The 16839-nt window shown below is 38.2% G+C and overlaps 1 protein-coding gene across 1 annotated transcript in view; it reads right to left on the minus strand.

Annotated features, from left to right (window-relative positions):
* Positions 1-742: 742 nt before the first annotated feature.
* Positions 743-16839, minus strand: part of wnt1 (wingless-type MMTV integration site family, member 1) — a 36097-nt gene continuing 20000 nt past the window's right edge. Inside the window, exon 4 of the mRNA XM_039747241.1 lies at positions 743-2051. Coding sequence (XP_039603175.1) covers positions 1563-2051 — 489 coding nt within the window. The 3' untranslated portion in view covers positions 743-1562. The remainder of the gene's footprint in view (positions 2052-16839) is intronic.

Genomic DNA, 16839 nt, shown 5'->3' on the forward strand with positions numbered 1-16839 from the left:
TGTTGGTTTTCACATCTTTGACATATTGAACAGCACAGTCTCTTTACATACACAGAGTGTGAGGCAGTGAGATGACATGCTCTATCAAGTGTGTCAAACTAGAAGATAGAAGCTGATGTGGGAAACTCAAAATTTTAAGTCTTTAACCTTCTGGAGCAAACGGTATCATTCCAATGAACATAATAATGCAAGGGGATAAAATTTGGCCAACTGTTACTTTTGAAGTGTCAATCACATATGTCCCATGAAGATGGAGTGACCTGGCCTAGTGTCACAGGGGAGGGAGTGGCTAATATGGGATCCTCTTTCACCACTCACCACTGATGTTTTATTGGCAGAATCAAGTGCCATAATATACTCGCAGCTTGGTGACCTCAGATGCCCCAGAATTTTTGTCACACTGAACGCTTTCAGAATTAAACCAGGCCCCAGGATATACCACAACTAGTTTCTTCCAAACCTTTTTTTCCCTTTTCCTTCCAGAGAATTACTAAGCTTGAGAGACTCAGGCAAATGCAGAAATCATCACCTGCTAGGAAATGAGAATTTGTGAAAATGTTAAAGGTGTAGGTTTTCCAAAAGTAAAAAACATGAAGCTGCTGTTTAGCAACAATGTGATATCCGCATTTTAACATCTAGTTAGGGGAAGCACAATTCTAAAAACAGAACATTTAAATCTTTATTTTTGCCCCGCCTGGAAAATCCACAAAGTAAAAAAAAAAAGAAATCCCTTCCATCTATGCCCTGCCTGCTTTTTCTTTTTTTTTTTTTTTTGAAAGGGTACTCGGGGAGTTAAAGGCACCCTGCTCCATCATCCAGTTCCTGCTGAAATCATTAGCATTGCAAGCATATGCCTGCACCAAAAAGCGGCGCCAGCTTTGCGCCACAGCGTCAGCTGAGTTGACCGCATCGACTTGTGTGTGCGAGTGTGTTACTACGATTTGGTCTGTAGCAGTGTTCAAATTTTTTGGTTTCTCAGCACTTGGCACAGCACTCGTTACAGTTCAGTGGAGCTGTCAGCCTCGCCACTGGCTCTTTCCACATCGTCATGTTTGTTGCAAAGGGCACAGAGAGGAAAACCAAGTGGCACAGCCAAAATGAGCCGGCAGAGCAGGGTGGTTGTTGTGGGGGAGGGGGGCATTGTGGGTTGAAGGGTTACTAGAAAATCTTTGGCAGAATTTCAGTTACAGGCAGCAGCAGATTGACAGAAAGGGGTTTTGGTCAATTTACAAGGGATTGGGGGAAATGCTGGGACTATCAAAGTGGAAACTTCTTCTGGCACGCTGAGTCCCTGTTAAGTGCTTTCTCTGTTCCCTTAATGGATGACAGTGTGGCAGCTTGGTCTGGTGATTGGAGGTCTCCTCTTCTCACCTTGTCATATCCATTTTTCCTTGTTTTTCCTTTTTTCATGGCTGGAAGCACCATTGAGACACCAAATGACTGCTGACTGTATTAAGGTGATAAGTGAGCACCAAGGAAGCACTGTCTGGCCTTCACCACAGCAAATAAAGTTGCCCCAAGGAGGTGAAAATATGGAATGAGGGACAATGGAAGAGCTGGGCCTACAAACACTCATGTAAAACCTGTGTGCTGGTGCAATTAAGGCAGCTCACATGGCAGCACCAATGGAAGGTGCAGTTGCACCGTTCTGTGACTTGCTCTGTCCTGGTCCGGTAGCCGCGCCCACAGCAAAGCAGTTCACATCCATCCAATGCTGGGGAAGAGCTGTTGCAGTAGCGTCCTGTGGTGCCTACTGTGCCTGTCTTCCCACTATATGTACAGAAGTTAGGAGACTTTTCGAAATAGACCAGATCCCGTGGGGAAGGAGGCTTGTGAGCTGGGTTTTCCGGCTCTAGGTGCCGCACATCCATTCTGGAGGCCCGGTTGCTGCCTTTGTTACCATAGATGACTCGAGATGCCCCATCAAATCGGTCCTTCAGGAAGTCCCCAACTGTACGGAACGTTGGAAGTCTCATCCAGCAAGTCTTGATCGTGCAGGATCCTGACATCCCATGGCACTTACATTCCTGGCGCATCTCAGAAAAAACTGTCTGCACAGAAAAAGAAAACAGGTGAATGAAGCAAAGCGATTGGAAGATAGAGACAGAAACGCAACACACATTGTGTGGCCCCAACATGGAGGGAGAATGAGAACTGGAAAACTGAGTGTGTCCAAAAGCTGTAAAACTCCATAGGGGAGAGCTGGGCAATCGTATGAGACAGATGACACATGAAGCCTCCCTGGAAGGATGAGTCAAACAAGCCTGCCTAGTAGGGGGTAACCAAACAGTGATACTGAATACAACAAAGACTGCATATGGAGCATTCCCAGCAGGTATGGTGGTTAAACGAGAGAGATCACTGGGCTGGAATGAGGGAAGTGATACAGAACACAGACAGTTATCTTCTAATTTAAAAGAGGGCTGGTATTTTTCAAGTCAAATTTATTTCTTCATAAACATGCTATATATGCATTTGCTATTTATTTCTTCATAAACATGCTATATTTGCATTTGTCATGTGAAATTGTGCTCTAAAGTCAAGCATTTTCAATAAATAAAAAAAAAAAAAATCATGCCCACACTGCTGCTTTACATTGCAGTTTATGGGGTATGGAGGAAAAGCTTAAAATCTTAACCAAATATGTAAATTTTTCAAGCCAAAACAGTTGTCGAGTACAATTACGCACACATTGTAAAATAGCTTAAACATGTCATTTTTGAACAAAAAAAACCCCACAAATATGAGATTCAGCCATTTTAAAAGAAGATCAACAGTGCTTTATAACTCTGCACTTAGTCTTCCTGTGCAATAACCTTTCACCCCACCTGCATGTAGTTACCTCTTACAGTAAAAGACCACGTCACAGTAACCTTTTTATGCCACATCGCTGGTTTTGTTTTCTTTTGTTTCCGTATTTATTTGAGAAGCCACACAAATAAATAGAAAACATAGCTTTACCATGAGAACAACAGTACCACCAATATGCAATAAAATGATTATTCCCAGATCCCCTTTATTGTCACAAACATGCACCGGAATCAAGGAAGGTGCATATCAAAAATTAACGAATCTGGTAAGTTTTTAGGCTTTTCCACCATGGCCCATACCCTTCATTGTAAAGCAACAGTGCGGGAAAGTTATTTTCTTTACTTTATATGTAGTGCGTAAGTTTTAAGTAGCAAAAATATATATATATATATATACTATGTTTGTGAAGAAATCATCTCAACATGAAAAACATCAAACTTGTCCATTAAGCCAAAAGGGGAAGCTGTCAAGTGGTGTGAGCATGCAGTGTGGTGTAGTGACCAAGGCACTGGACTTTAAACCTTACATGTACTGATTTCATTTTGACATGCTGTGTGTTCCTGAACCTGCTCTTTACACAACATGCCTGTGCTCCAGCCATAAAAAAAACATTGTATATTAAGAAAACAGTTATAATATATCCTTGACTTGAATATAGGTGTTAGTCAAATATACAACAGTTTTACACAAACACAAAAAGTGCACACATTCACACCACCCCAAACAGTGATCTAGTTAAGTGATACTGAATGTAAGACATGCTTTACAGTGTAGCAACATCTGCAGGGCAGAGCAGAACAATCAGAAGAATCCCTACAAAAAACCAGTGCTCTGTCCATGAATTGGATTAAGCTGGTTTTGAGAGTGTTAGGTTATCAGGAGGAGCAGAGTGCATGAATCAAGGTAAATCAGATGTATATAATGAGCAGAGAGAGGTGCATTTGTTAAAATAGTAGGAGTAGTAGTAATAGGAGGTGGGAGAGCAATCAAACAAAGTGTGATTCCCCTTCTATAAATGCACTATGCAAGGAAAGTCTGCCGAGGGAATCTGTGGAAATGAACTCCCCATACACTGAAGAGACATGGCCAGGAGAGTCAAAAGAGGACAAATAGCCATGGGTATAACTCATGGACCTAATAAAGAGTCACAGAGAGAGACCCCACACATACTGAGCACACCCAGCAGGCACAACTAAGCTTAGAGAACCACATGAATGCACACTGCACAGCAAGCATCTCAGAGGAAAGATCCAGACATACAGAAGCGAGCAAATGACATACCACGTAGAAAGAATGCATAGACCGGGCCCCAAGTACACAACGGCTTTGTCTAGCCGCCTGCAATATGGTTTTGTTTGTTTGCTTTTGAAACATTAAGGTAATCTGCAGAGCTTGTTGATCAATTTAAATTAATTTGTACCACATAAGAGAGCGACTGCCAAACAGTACGCGACCAATCATTTTCATAATTAAAATTCCTTCATATTGGTTTAATTGGTTAGCAAAATATTGGATAGCTGTCGCTTTTAGTCTATAAAATAATAAATCATGCAGTGCATAATAATAGGAGCCACATGTGGCAGAGAAACAAAACAAAGCAAAATGCTATTATTTTCAGACATTTGAACCCAGCATAGAAAGGCACAAACGTCTTGCACGCAATGCGCCGGCAATGTCCTCTGCACAAGACTTTAATGGCAAGGAGATGACGCCAGATTGTCTCCAACCCCTGATGTCATTTTGTGTTTAATGTTTAGTACCCCTCATTTTCCCTTTTCGACATGGCACTGATCTTAAAAGTCTTTGGAAGATACTCAAGAGGAGCACAAGTTGTGTACTTCCTAAAATGTGCTTATTGCATTGCATTTAGTGTGTGCCAAGACATTTATATGTGCTAATCATAAAGCAGAAGATGCAGAAATGCATGCAAACCAAAGGAAGACTGAATTAATTAGAATTATAGTTTTATTCTAAACATTGCTACATGAGAAAAAGTACAATTCCCATGCCTCATCAGTCCAAACCTCTCTTTACATGCCCATTTTTTAGCAACTGAGCTGTGCATTATATATTTTGCCTGAAGTGGTGCTGGAAGGGGGATTTGCTCTGCTGCATGGGCTGACAGTTTTGGAAACGGTGTTCTGGTGGAGGAATCTATGCGGTCACAAATCTTAACAGCAGATCTAAAATAAAAAAAAAGTTTATGTAACATTGATGTATTTGTTCATTTTGTGAATCTGCTTAGCATAACGCAGGGTTATTGGGTTGTGCATTTCCCAAATGTATCAGCCACAAGGTAGAAATAAATACATAAACTTCAGATCCATTACACTTATGCACAAACTGACATTCAAAAGGTGCTAATTTCAAGCTGCCAAACAACCTAAGGTGAAAGAAAGTATTAGGAACATGGGAGGATACCCGGGTACCTGGAGTAAACCAACAGGAAATAAAAAGAACGTAAAAACTCCACACTAGCCAAGGAATCAAATCCATATTTCTGGAATTCTGAGAAAACAAAGCTAAACAATACAATGCCATGCTGTCCTAATGGAAAATTCATAATATAATGTGGTGAATTATTTTTTGTGTATGGGAAGTCTTTGCCATTAACCTTCTTCTTTCTGATCTCACATCCTACAGATCTCACATCCACTAAATGCCATTGTACTGCGGTTGTGTCATATGCTTCACAATACTTTGTGATAAAGGACTAATGGATTATGTGATAAAGTGATAAACAGTGTTCATTGGTAGCTAAGTTTTAAAATCTGTATTTGAAGGTTTTATTTTGCTATTTTTTCACCTGCACAGGAGCAAAAGTAGCTGGGGAAGCATTTGGAAAATGACTTTTCTTGTTACTTGTTCCCAAGTGGCTGGACCCGAGTGGACACCTGGCTGTGGCAGATAAAGGGTCATTTCCAGAGGGTGGGACTGGAATGTGTGTCTGTATGGGGGGCTGCCAAACAGGATCCGAGCTGTTTTGTCCATGTGGTGGGTGTGGCAATGCACTGTACCAGTGCATGCTCCCTAACCTGAACCTGAACCTATGCTTTTCCTTGCATTTCAGTAATTATTTACTACTCTCATGCTGATCTTTCTGATCATAAAATAGGTCATTACAATAGCAACTGATGAGAAGAATTAATAATTAACTGCAGAATGATGGTATTTGAGGGTTCCTAGAGTGCCTCTTTCTATTGCACAATTTGGCTCAAAAACTAATCAGCACATTGTCATCTCAAAACAAGTTTAAGTTTTGAGTTTGGTATTTTTCTTTTCAGCCATTTTTTAGCTCTAGACTAGGGGTTCTCAACGTCGGTCCTGGGGACCCCCTGTGGCTGCAGGTTTTTGTTCCAACCAGATTCCTAATCAGTGACAACACCTTATAACACTGATCTCATTTAATCAGCTGGTATTTTTTTTTTCTTTTATTCAACATTCAGAAAAGCATAGCAGCATGATTTTTACATTTATGACATTTATAAATATTTCTGCTTTTGCTCTAGATTTAAATGCTTAACTCTCTTTTGTTGATTTCATTTTACTTTGCCCGTTCTCTGTGCAGTTTTTCTCCCTTCATTGTATCTTAATAATGACAACTTAAAATGAGCAGATCAGACACCCAGGCAAACAACACTGACTAATCAAAGGCTGCAACTACTTTAGTCAGACCCACTAATTAGTAAATAATGGATTAATTAAACAATTAGAACACCTAGAAAAGTAGAATAAAAATCAAGATGAAAATACTGTTAAAAAGAAAAAAATACATTATTTCTATATAACTGCTTGGTACATTTTAATATATATATATTTTTTTTAGCAAACTTAGCTTTCTGATTAATATATTGTTCCTTAAACACAGAACTTGGGAAATATCAGTTCACTTAATTAGCCCAGGAGTCCAATTAAAAACAGAAGCTGGTTGGAACAAAAAACCTGCAGCGACAGGGGGTCCCCAGGACTGACATTGAGAACCCCTGCTCTAGACTGTCCTCACAAAACTGTGAGAAACAGATACATACACACAGACATGCATTATCAAGATATTGATGTTTTTGTATCAGGGGACCCTAAAACAGAGATAGAGATTGAAATGTTTAAATAATTGAAACTTTTCACTCCTCCCCCAAAGATGATAGGTTATGGTGTGGAAGGGCACAAAGCAAAAAAGCTTTGCTTTTGTGCATGCTGCAAGTTTTGTTCAGTTTGACCTCTCTGCTTGTCTTGTCAACTTCAATTCTTATCTGAATTTGGTAACTATGTTTGTTTTCATTTGGTTTGGTTTTGTTTTTGTACCCATTTCTACTGGTTATTAACCTGTTTATTCCTTGCAGGACAATTAGAAAGCGAGGACATACACATTTATTCCTTAGGAAAAAAGTACAGATAAATTGACTTCAAAGCGGTTAAGAGTGGGGCTCCACAGTACACAAACAGGCATCAAGTGAAAGAACATTTATCAGGTACAAGTATCAGGTACAAGTGGTAGTAGAAACAGACCAGTGAATAAGAAAATAACTACCAGCTGATATCAGTAAGCGTGTTTTCTCAGTAAGAAGGAAGCAGGGTGTATATAATATACAATTAAGATGACAACAGTGTAACGGTTCATGAATATGAAGGAATACAAACGGTGTATGTGCAGAGTTTCAGTAGTAGTGACGTAATAGGAGTGGTGTGATGTTACTAAAACAGACAGGGAAAATAATAAGTTTAATAACCTCAAAGAAAGACATTCATGCAGTTGAAGGGGGAGTTTTACAGGAGCTTAAAGAGTCAGAAGGTGTGAAATAATAATTATTCTATTAATTTATTCATTGTATTAATTTAGTTTAATCACATAAATTTAATAAAAACAGTTGAGCAATTTAGTAATCTAAAGCCATGTTTTAAAAATGAGAACAATGCAATTCAAGTCCTGCTGCATGTTTGACTTTTTGAAGGATGGCTTGGAGGAGTTAGTCCTCCTCATTAACTGGAAATGTCAAACTGTTTTCAGGTCCTTGTGGAGTATAGATAATCTCTGAAGACTTTGGTAGGCAGGCACGGGGAGCCCCAATGGGCCACCTCAAAACTAGCTCCCAGAATTTGAGAAGTTGTAATTGTAAAGGACTTGATCATTACAGGAAATGAAGTATAGGTTTGCTCCAGAGACAGAGAGTCTTGCATGATGCGTTGACTTCTGGGTGCACAGGTGGGAGACCTCCCTTGAAGGGTAGATAGGTTCTTGGCCAGAGCAGAGGTGGATCCAGTTGTCATTGTCTATGTTGGAACAAATTGCATGCATAAGGGCAGTGTGTCACCTCTGCAACCCAAATTTAAAGAGTTAACTTACAGGGTGGGGAGCAAAACTGACAAGGTAGTCTTCTCTACAAGTCCTACTTCTGCCATGCACCTGTTCAGGTAAGACAGAATGGTCAGAAGGCTTAACATGTGGCTCAAGTCTTTGTGTAGTAGAGTTCATGGTGCTTTGGGACTACTTTTGGAACAAATGGAACCTGTTCCGTCGCAATGGGTTACATTTGAACTAGAGGAGCACCAATGTGCTGGGGAGGCATATGAGTAGGTTAGCCAAGGATTGTTTAAACTATGGTATAGAGGGCAGGTAGTTTAGGACAAGCCAGGGTTATAATTGCACATGAAGGAACAAACAATAGTGTAAAACTAAAAAAGCATAATAATGTAACTTCTAACCCAAAGTTTAAGTACAAAGCTAAAATGAGTAACACCATTAAAAATAGATGGCCTTCATACTAGAAGTATCACAAATTAAACAAGTGAGCTGGAGTGATATGTTGCTGAGCATAGTTAAGATACTATAGCAATAACTGAAACTTGGTTGAATAAAAATATGGTGATGAGTATAACATACATGGGTACACATTTTCGGAAGGATAGACTGAACAAAAAGGGGAGGGGGTGCCATTTACTGTAAAGCAGAATTTAAATGCAAGTATTCTTCAGTTGGAAGATGACTCCCATCTTAGTGAGGATGTCTGGAAAGCATTAGGGAAAATTGCCGTATTTTAGGAGTGTTCTATAGACACCCCAATGCAGACAGTAATTTTAATGTGCATCATTTTAATAATATTAAAAAGGCAAGCTTACAGGTTATATCATAATCATAGGACACTTTAACTACCCAAATACAGTCTGCACCAAATTTACAAACAGCAAAGCTCAAGAGCAGAGTTTTTAGATGTAATCAATGACTGCTTCTTAACACAGTATGTTAAAGCACCAACATGGAGGGAAGCCGGTCTAAATTGAGCAATTTGTAATAATCATGATAGAATTGTTCTGGTGGGCTGGCGCCCTGCCCAGGGTTTGTTTCCTGCCTTACGCCCTATGTTGGCTGGGATTGTCTCCGGCAGACCCCAATGACCCTATAGTTAGGATATAGAGGGTGGATAATGGATGGATGGATGGATGATAGAATTGAAAGTGTACATGTGATTGAGCAACTTTGGTCAAGAGAACATAATCAAATGCAATTCTCAGTAACTTAGAAGAGCTTGGATGCAAAGACCAAAACTGTTAAGTTTATCTTTGGTAGGGCAAAGTTTAGCAGATGAGACAACTCTACGGAGGATGAACTGGGATTGCTTTTAAGTGTGGAGGCAGTTGAGGAGCTGTGGAACAGATTTAAAAATATTTTACATATAATGCAGGACAGGTCATTTCCAAAATATGGATCTCCTTGAAAAAAAATATTTGCAGAGAGTTACTAAGGAGTTGAAAAAGAAGCTGCAGAGGATAAAACAGCTTTGTAAGGCCTGTAAGACTATTAACTCCAATGTGAATCGTAGAGTGTATGAGAACATGAGGGCAATTGTTAAGAAGGATATTAGAGAAGATAAAAGGCAGTTTATTTAGCAGATAAGGCAAAATATGACCCAAAGAGATTCTTTCAGTATTTTAGTAGAAAAAGAACAGTCTCGGAGGAGGTGAAGTCCATCAGGAATAGTAAAGGGGAATTAAAATAATATAATTTAATATACAAAAGTTAAGAGTGATGTCCTTCAGAACTGGTACTGTTTTTAACATATATGTAAATAGTATGGATAGGAATATAAATAACCAGCTGGTTAAGTTTGTAGATGATACCAAACTAATAGGATCACAGATAATCTAGAATTCATGAAATAATCACGGGATTTGGACAGCATACAGGCTTGGGAAGATTTGTGGCAAATAAAATATAATGTAAGTTAATGTAAAATATTACACATAGGAAGTCAAAATGTTAGATCAGAATACACAATGAAAGGTATGAAATTTGAAAATACAGCTTACGAGAAGGATATAGGAGTCATAGTGGATTTATCACTATCACCTTCCAGACAGACAGTATGATGTATAAGTACAAGTCAAAGAAGGTTATGCTTTATAATGCACTGGTGAGGCCTCATTTGGGGAACTGTGTGCAGTTCTGTTCTCCACGCTACAAAAAAAGATATAGATTTGCTAGAAAAAGTCCAGAGAAGAGCAACCAGGTTGATTCCATGGATACAGGGGATGAGTTATGAGGAAAGATTAAAAGAACTTCAGATTAAGCAAATGATAATTAAGGAAGGACATGATCGAAGTGTTAAAAATTCTGAAAGGAATTAGTTCAGTGAGTTGAGACTATTACTAAAAAAAATTAGTTCAACAAGAACATGGGGACGCAGTAGGAAACCTGTTAAATTTTACATAAACATTAGGAAGTATTTCTTCACACAAAGAACCATAGATAGACACATGAAATAAAGTACCAAGTAGTTGAGGTAGTCAGCAGGACGTTAGTCCTGTTATTTTGGAGGGATTAAGTGGATACAACTGGTGAGCTTTGTTGGGCTGAATGGCCTGTTCTCATCAAAATCTTTCTAACGTTCTAATAATCAGTAGAAAAAAAACATCAATAAAAAATGAACTAATGGATAGAATCATAACAATGTAGAAGTATGTGACAAAGGATGGCAGAAGGTGATGAGAGCAGATGTGTGTATTAAGCTTTGTATGTCCCATCAATATTTGATGAAATGACTTAAAGAAGTGGAAGGACAGAAGTATTGAGATGTTCATTTGCCACATTTTTCTACTTTTTATTATATAAAGTATATTATTTTCCAAAGGTATGCATGACAGGTATATACCAGCTCTAAACAGGTATGATTTAGTGTGTTGTTCATGTGTTTGATAGAGGAATAGTAGCTTTAATTTCTGATGTCAAGACAAGCTCTGACTATAATGCAAAATGTCGAGTCAGAATAAGAGATGGCTGGATACTTTATTTCTAAAAAAAAATAATAACCTCGACCTGTTCACTACCCAAAAGCCACAACTTTTCTCCATGATCCTTCAGCACAAACTACAATCATCAAAGGTAAGTAAAAGTTCAAAACAACTCATAAATACAATATGAAACAAACAGAACAGTGAGTTCTACATCAGCCCAAACATGGATTATTATAAAGTCAATAATACTGTATATTAAATACCATAGCAAAGGCAAAAATACAGTGTCACCAATAAAAGAGTGCCAGGAATTCTAGAGATTAAGAACCACAAAGCTGAATGAGCTTCTAGAGCAAAGTTGTGGAGTCCTGAAAATTTCAAACTCCAAAAATTTCATCCAATGAAAACATTTCCCTTGCTTCGAAGCTGAAGCTGATATCAATTGGTTTTAACGGTATGCCGTATAATATGAGGATCTCTTGATTGAGCAGGGTACATAGTTGCACACAATGTAATGTGAACCACATTATCAAGAAGGGGTTAGTCATCCCATGGGTGGCTAATGGCTGCTTACAGACCTGCAATAAATCTCAGAGAGAGACAATGTTCATTTGAAACAACTTCAATAAAAAGTGGAGAACCCAAGAACACAATGTGGAGATTCGCCTGTTCTGTTGATCCACCCAGTAATTTAGAGAGTACTTCTGGCCTAGTGACAAAGAAAGTGGACTGAAAATTAGAAGGGTTTCCCCTCTGTTCACTTAAGTCACTTAATTGATCGTCTGCTAAACACAGGTAACTCAAAGGAATGCCTCCTAAGTACTTCCAGTAAAACCTGTGAGGCTATCGCTGTATTTTTCAATCAAAAAATGTATGATATTAGAAATAACATAGTATATCTCCCCAACACTAAGGATCCTCCTAAACCCCAGCATTCTGTTTTTAACAAATTAAACTCTTTCACTAGGATAGATTTACCTGATTTACAAAAAATAATATCTCAATTAAAACCCTCCACCTGCGTCCTTGATCCAATACCAACAAATTATTTCAAAGAAGTATCAGGCGCACTAATTGATAATGTTCTTGACATAGTAAATTTGTCATTAGATACGGGGGTCTTCCCAGACTGTCTTAAGACTGCTGTAGTTAAACCCCTACTTAAGAAACATGATCTTGACCCCTCGGCTCTTGAAAATTTTAGACCCATCTCTAACCTGCCTTTCTTAAGTAAAGTTCTGGAGAAGGCAATCATTATGCAGCTACATGACCACCTAAATAAACATGCTATTCTTGATAAATTTCAGTCGGGTTTTAGAACAAATCACAGCACAGAAACTGCACTCGTTAAAGTAGTAAATGATTTGCGGGTGAATGCAGACAGAGGCCATTTATCTGTTCTCATCCTCCTAGATCTGAGTGCTGCATTTGACACCATTGATCACAATATTCTTAGAAATCGCCTTAGTCAATGGGTGGGCCTCTCTGGCAGTGTCTTAAATTGGTTTGAATCCTACCTGACAGGGAGAAAAATTTTCAGTCGACTAGATTACTGTAACACACTCCTCTCAGGACTACCCAAAAAAGACATCAATCGTTTGCAACTAGTGCAGAATGCAGCTGCTAGAATCCTAACTAGGAAAAGAAAATCCGAACACATTTCTCCAGTTTTGATGTCACTACACTGGTTACCTGTGTCATTCAGGACTGACTTTAAAATCCTGCTTATGGTTTATAAAGCCTTAAATAATCTCGCTCCATCTTATATATCGGAATGTCTGACACCCTATATTACAAATTGTAACCTCAGATCCTCAAATGAGTGTCTCCTTAGAATTCCAAGAACAAAGCTTAAAAGTAGTAGTGAGGCGGCCTTCTGCTGTTATGCACCTAAAATCTGGAATAGCCTGCCAATAGGAATTCACCAGGCTGATACAGTAGAGCACTTTAAAACAATGGTGAAAACATATTACTTTAACATGGCCTTTTCATAACTTCACTTTAACTTAATCCTGATACTCTGTATGTTCAATTCATCATAATAACTATTCATGGTGGCTCTAAAATCCGTACTGACCCCTACTCTCTCTTCTGTTTCTTTTTCCGGTTTATTTGTGGTGGTGGCCTGCACCACCACCACCTACTCAAAGCTTCATGATGCTCTAACAATGAGGGATAGATTAAAAGCCAAAATTCTACGTATCCATCATCATCAAGTCCTTCCGTGAGAATACAAAATCCAAAGAGGACTGTTTCATTTATGTTAGGTAGAATGCCCAGAGGGGACTGGGCAGTCTAATGGTCTGGAATCCCTACAGATTTTATTTTTTTCTCCAGCCATCTGGAGTTTTTTTCTGTCCACCCTGGCCATTGGACCTTACTTTTATTCTATGTTAATTAATGTTGACTTATTTTATTTTCTTACTGTCTTTTATTTTTCTATTCTTCATTATGTAAAGCACTTTGAGCTACTTTTTGTATGAAAATGTGCTATATAAATAAATGTTGTTGTTGTTAATTCTGCTGTCTTCCATCTGTATAATTTAATTTGTTAGCCATTATGAATCATCTATGAAGTGCTTTTTGATACTGTTCACTATGAAAGGTGCTGTATAAGGTAATCATTTGTTTGGTAATAATATGAAAAGGTGCTAAGTTTCATTATGCTAAGCAGGGTGCAAGAGCTAAGTGAAGAGTGTAAATGTATTTTGTTATGTACTATCATAGCCACCTACATTAAAAAAAAAACAGAGACATAAAAAAGAATAACAACTTCATCATCCAAACTTTAGTATTTAAAGTTTTAGACCAGAAAGACTTCTGTCATATTTGCATTGGTTATATCTGATTCATCTTAAATTTAAATAGTTTCATGATGACTGTGTCATAGGTTCAGCATAAAGGCTATTCTTCATTAATATAAAGCCACACATCTTCCCATGTCAACAATTTTTCACTAATTCTATATACAAGTGATATCCATTTGTGCTGAAAACCAGGAATATTAGTGTGACTTCAAATAAGTCCAGAACCACTTCATTTACAGTCTTGCCAGCAGCACCAAGCTCACTACAATAATGGAAGCAGTGGCAATGAATAGCAAAGTACTAAAAATCTGCAACTGGTCAAAATAAAATAAGACACAGATTTAGAAAGTGTTTTGATTATATACTATGCATAGTATAGAGTGCTATTACTGCCTTATGTTATACATGTGTCTGCAAAAGAATTTGGATTGTCTGCCAAATAATGTAGGTTTATGAGTAAGAAAAAAAATGGAAATTTGGCAAACCTAGATATTGGCTGAAGTTTGGGAGAAGGAAGTTGGGAGGATCATCTTCCAACATGAACTAGGCCTGACACATGTTCCCAGGCTCATGCAGGCTCATAGATTTGCACCCTGCGTTTAAGGCATATCACTGCAGATGTACAGAGAATTGAATATGAAGTTAAATTCCTAAACCTTTAAACTTCCAAACCAGTCCAATAGCAGAATGGGATAATAAAGGCTGTAAGGATTATTGCTGTGCCTAGCAACTCTTTATGATTTTTTTGTTTATCGTTTTTCTCCTGTTTTCTTACCTTCATGTTCTTTGTATTTTATTTTGTGTGTATGTATTTTTTCCCAGTCTTTTACCCTTTATTGTGTCCTTTTTGCAGGGCACGGAGATTTTATTGAATTGTATCTTCTAGGTGCAGTAGTCATAGGATCTCATTTACCTATGAAGTCTCTTGGAGACACCTGGGGCCTCATGCCTAACGGCGTGTGTAGATTTCACACTATAACATGACATAAGCACAAAAGCCGAAATGTGCTTACGCACAGAAAAATCTAGATGCAGGAATTACACCTCTATGCATATGCAAATCAATATAAATCGCCCTTAAGCTCAGCCTTCTGTGAAAAAACAATGGAAAAAGCAAGAGGGAAAATGGAACAATTTTAGCGAATACCAAGTGGAGGCAAGGAAAAACGTACTATTTGTTGGTTTAAACAGTGGTATAAACAATAAAAGGAAGCTGATTGCCTGACATAGCCGCACAGTGCCCAAAATAAAAAAGAAGTTGTCACATATCAAAGTCACCGTGTAAAGGCGAGTTGTAGCCCACCGTCTGAGTGTCATATGAAAGCTTATTAGGGTACAGAGAAAAAAAAGGCACACAGTAGGAAAAAAGCGCGAAATGTCAATTTCAATCTCGAAATTTCCACTTTAATTGCATAGTTTATTTTGTCATTAAAGTAGAACATCATAAACTTCATCTTAAAATCGTTTAATTAACCAGTTTCTCAGATCACATCATAATTAAAGTAGCACGTTAAATGCTTTGTTTTGTATTTGATCTTTTGCTCTGTGTGTGTGAATCACTACGTGCTTCCGCTTTCTCTTTCTCCGACAGGACACAGAATCCATTACATTCATGATATTACAGCTCTCTGAATAATTAAAATACTGAGATGTATACATGATATCTTTTTCATGATGATAAGAGTTAAAGCACGTTATTAAACAGGGGAACACGGTGCGTGATTGTGTGTGACCATCGATGAAATTATTGTAGCAGTACTGTCTCTTTCAAACGTACTAACCCCCAATTCCTGTGCTTATTTTTCTTTCTCCAAATACCCAATCACCAGACAATCAGCTCTGTAATAGACACTAAGCCATCTGTAAGCTTACAACGATGATTCTTGAAAACATTTAAGGAACATTGAAATATTGTTGTAGTATAAGTTTAGTTATTCTATCCATCTATCCTTCTAGTGTTGCGTCAGCCCCAGAAAGAATACAGCACAAGGTAGGATCAATCCATGAACTATCTAGCTTTGCAGAACTGTGTCCTCACATGTTTAATTATTAACAATACAGATTATTTAAATGAAGTTAAAGTTTTATCTATATAATATAATCAACATATTTTACTGCATTTCATCTTAAAAATGATATCGTCATCATATGTAAATACGCGCTTTATAAAGTGGCGCATGTTGTGCAATATTATAACTGTAGTGCAAGTTTACAGTGGGGTAATTGCCCTTATAAGTACAAACAGTTCTACAAGGTGCAATTAATGGACTGATTGGCTGTTTCTGAACCGCGAGGTCTTTACAGGAAAGGCTCTGAAACATTTTGCCGTGGCTGAGGTAGCGTGTGCTTGATGCTGTATAACGATATTTCTCTTTCCGATCAGCTGCTGCTGTGATTCCCCACTCAGATACAGTGATATTAATACTCTGAGTGGTGCAGTGAGAGTAATATGGAAAAAGATGATCCTCTGTGGCAACCCTTAACGGAAGCAGCTGAAAGAAATAAAAAAAGGTGCAGTGAGAGTAACAACGCTAAAGCATTTATGGTATTTGGAATGCTATGGCTATTTCCTAGACCATTATATTGTTACAAGTTAATTACAATCAGATGCATTACACTAATAAACAATATGCGGTTAGTTTCAGTGTATTTATAAAGCCGAATCAGGAAAATAAGGTGTAACCACACAGGAACAGTAGCATTGCTTTGACGCTGGGTGCCGCCAGTCTGCAAAACCGAGCGGAGAACTTGCGTACGATATAGTATGAGGTACCGTGGAAAAGTGCGTGGCTTTATGCCAAGTGTAGGTTTTATACATTGCAATTTGAACGTGGAAAAATTCTTTACGCAACATTTCTGTGCGTACGCACCGTTTATGCACCGTGATGCCCCTGCTGACTCCTGGACAGTTGCTGTCTTTGTTCTTTGAATGTGAGGCAATCTCTTTTTATTAAAATTAGTTTGGAATGCTTAGCTTTTTTAATTAGGGGATTTT

Source organism: Polypterus senegalus, chromosome 3 (genome assembly GCF_016835505.1).
Source record: "Polypterus senegalus isolate Bchr_013 chromosome 3, ASM1683550v1, whole genome shotgun sequence".
In the NCBI taxonomy this organism is placed as follows: domain Eukaryota; kingdom Metazoa; phylum Chordata; class Cladistia; order Polypteriformes; family Polypteridae; genus Polypterus; species Polypterus senegalus.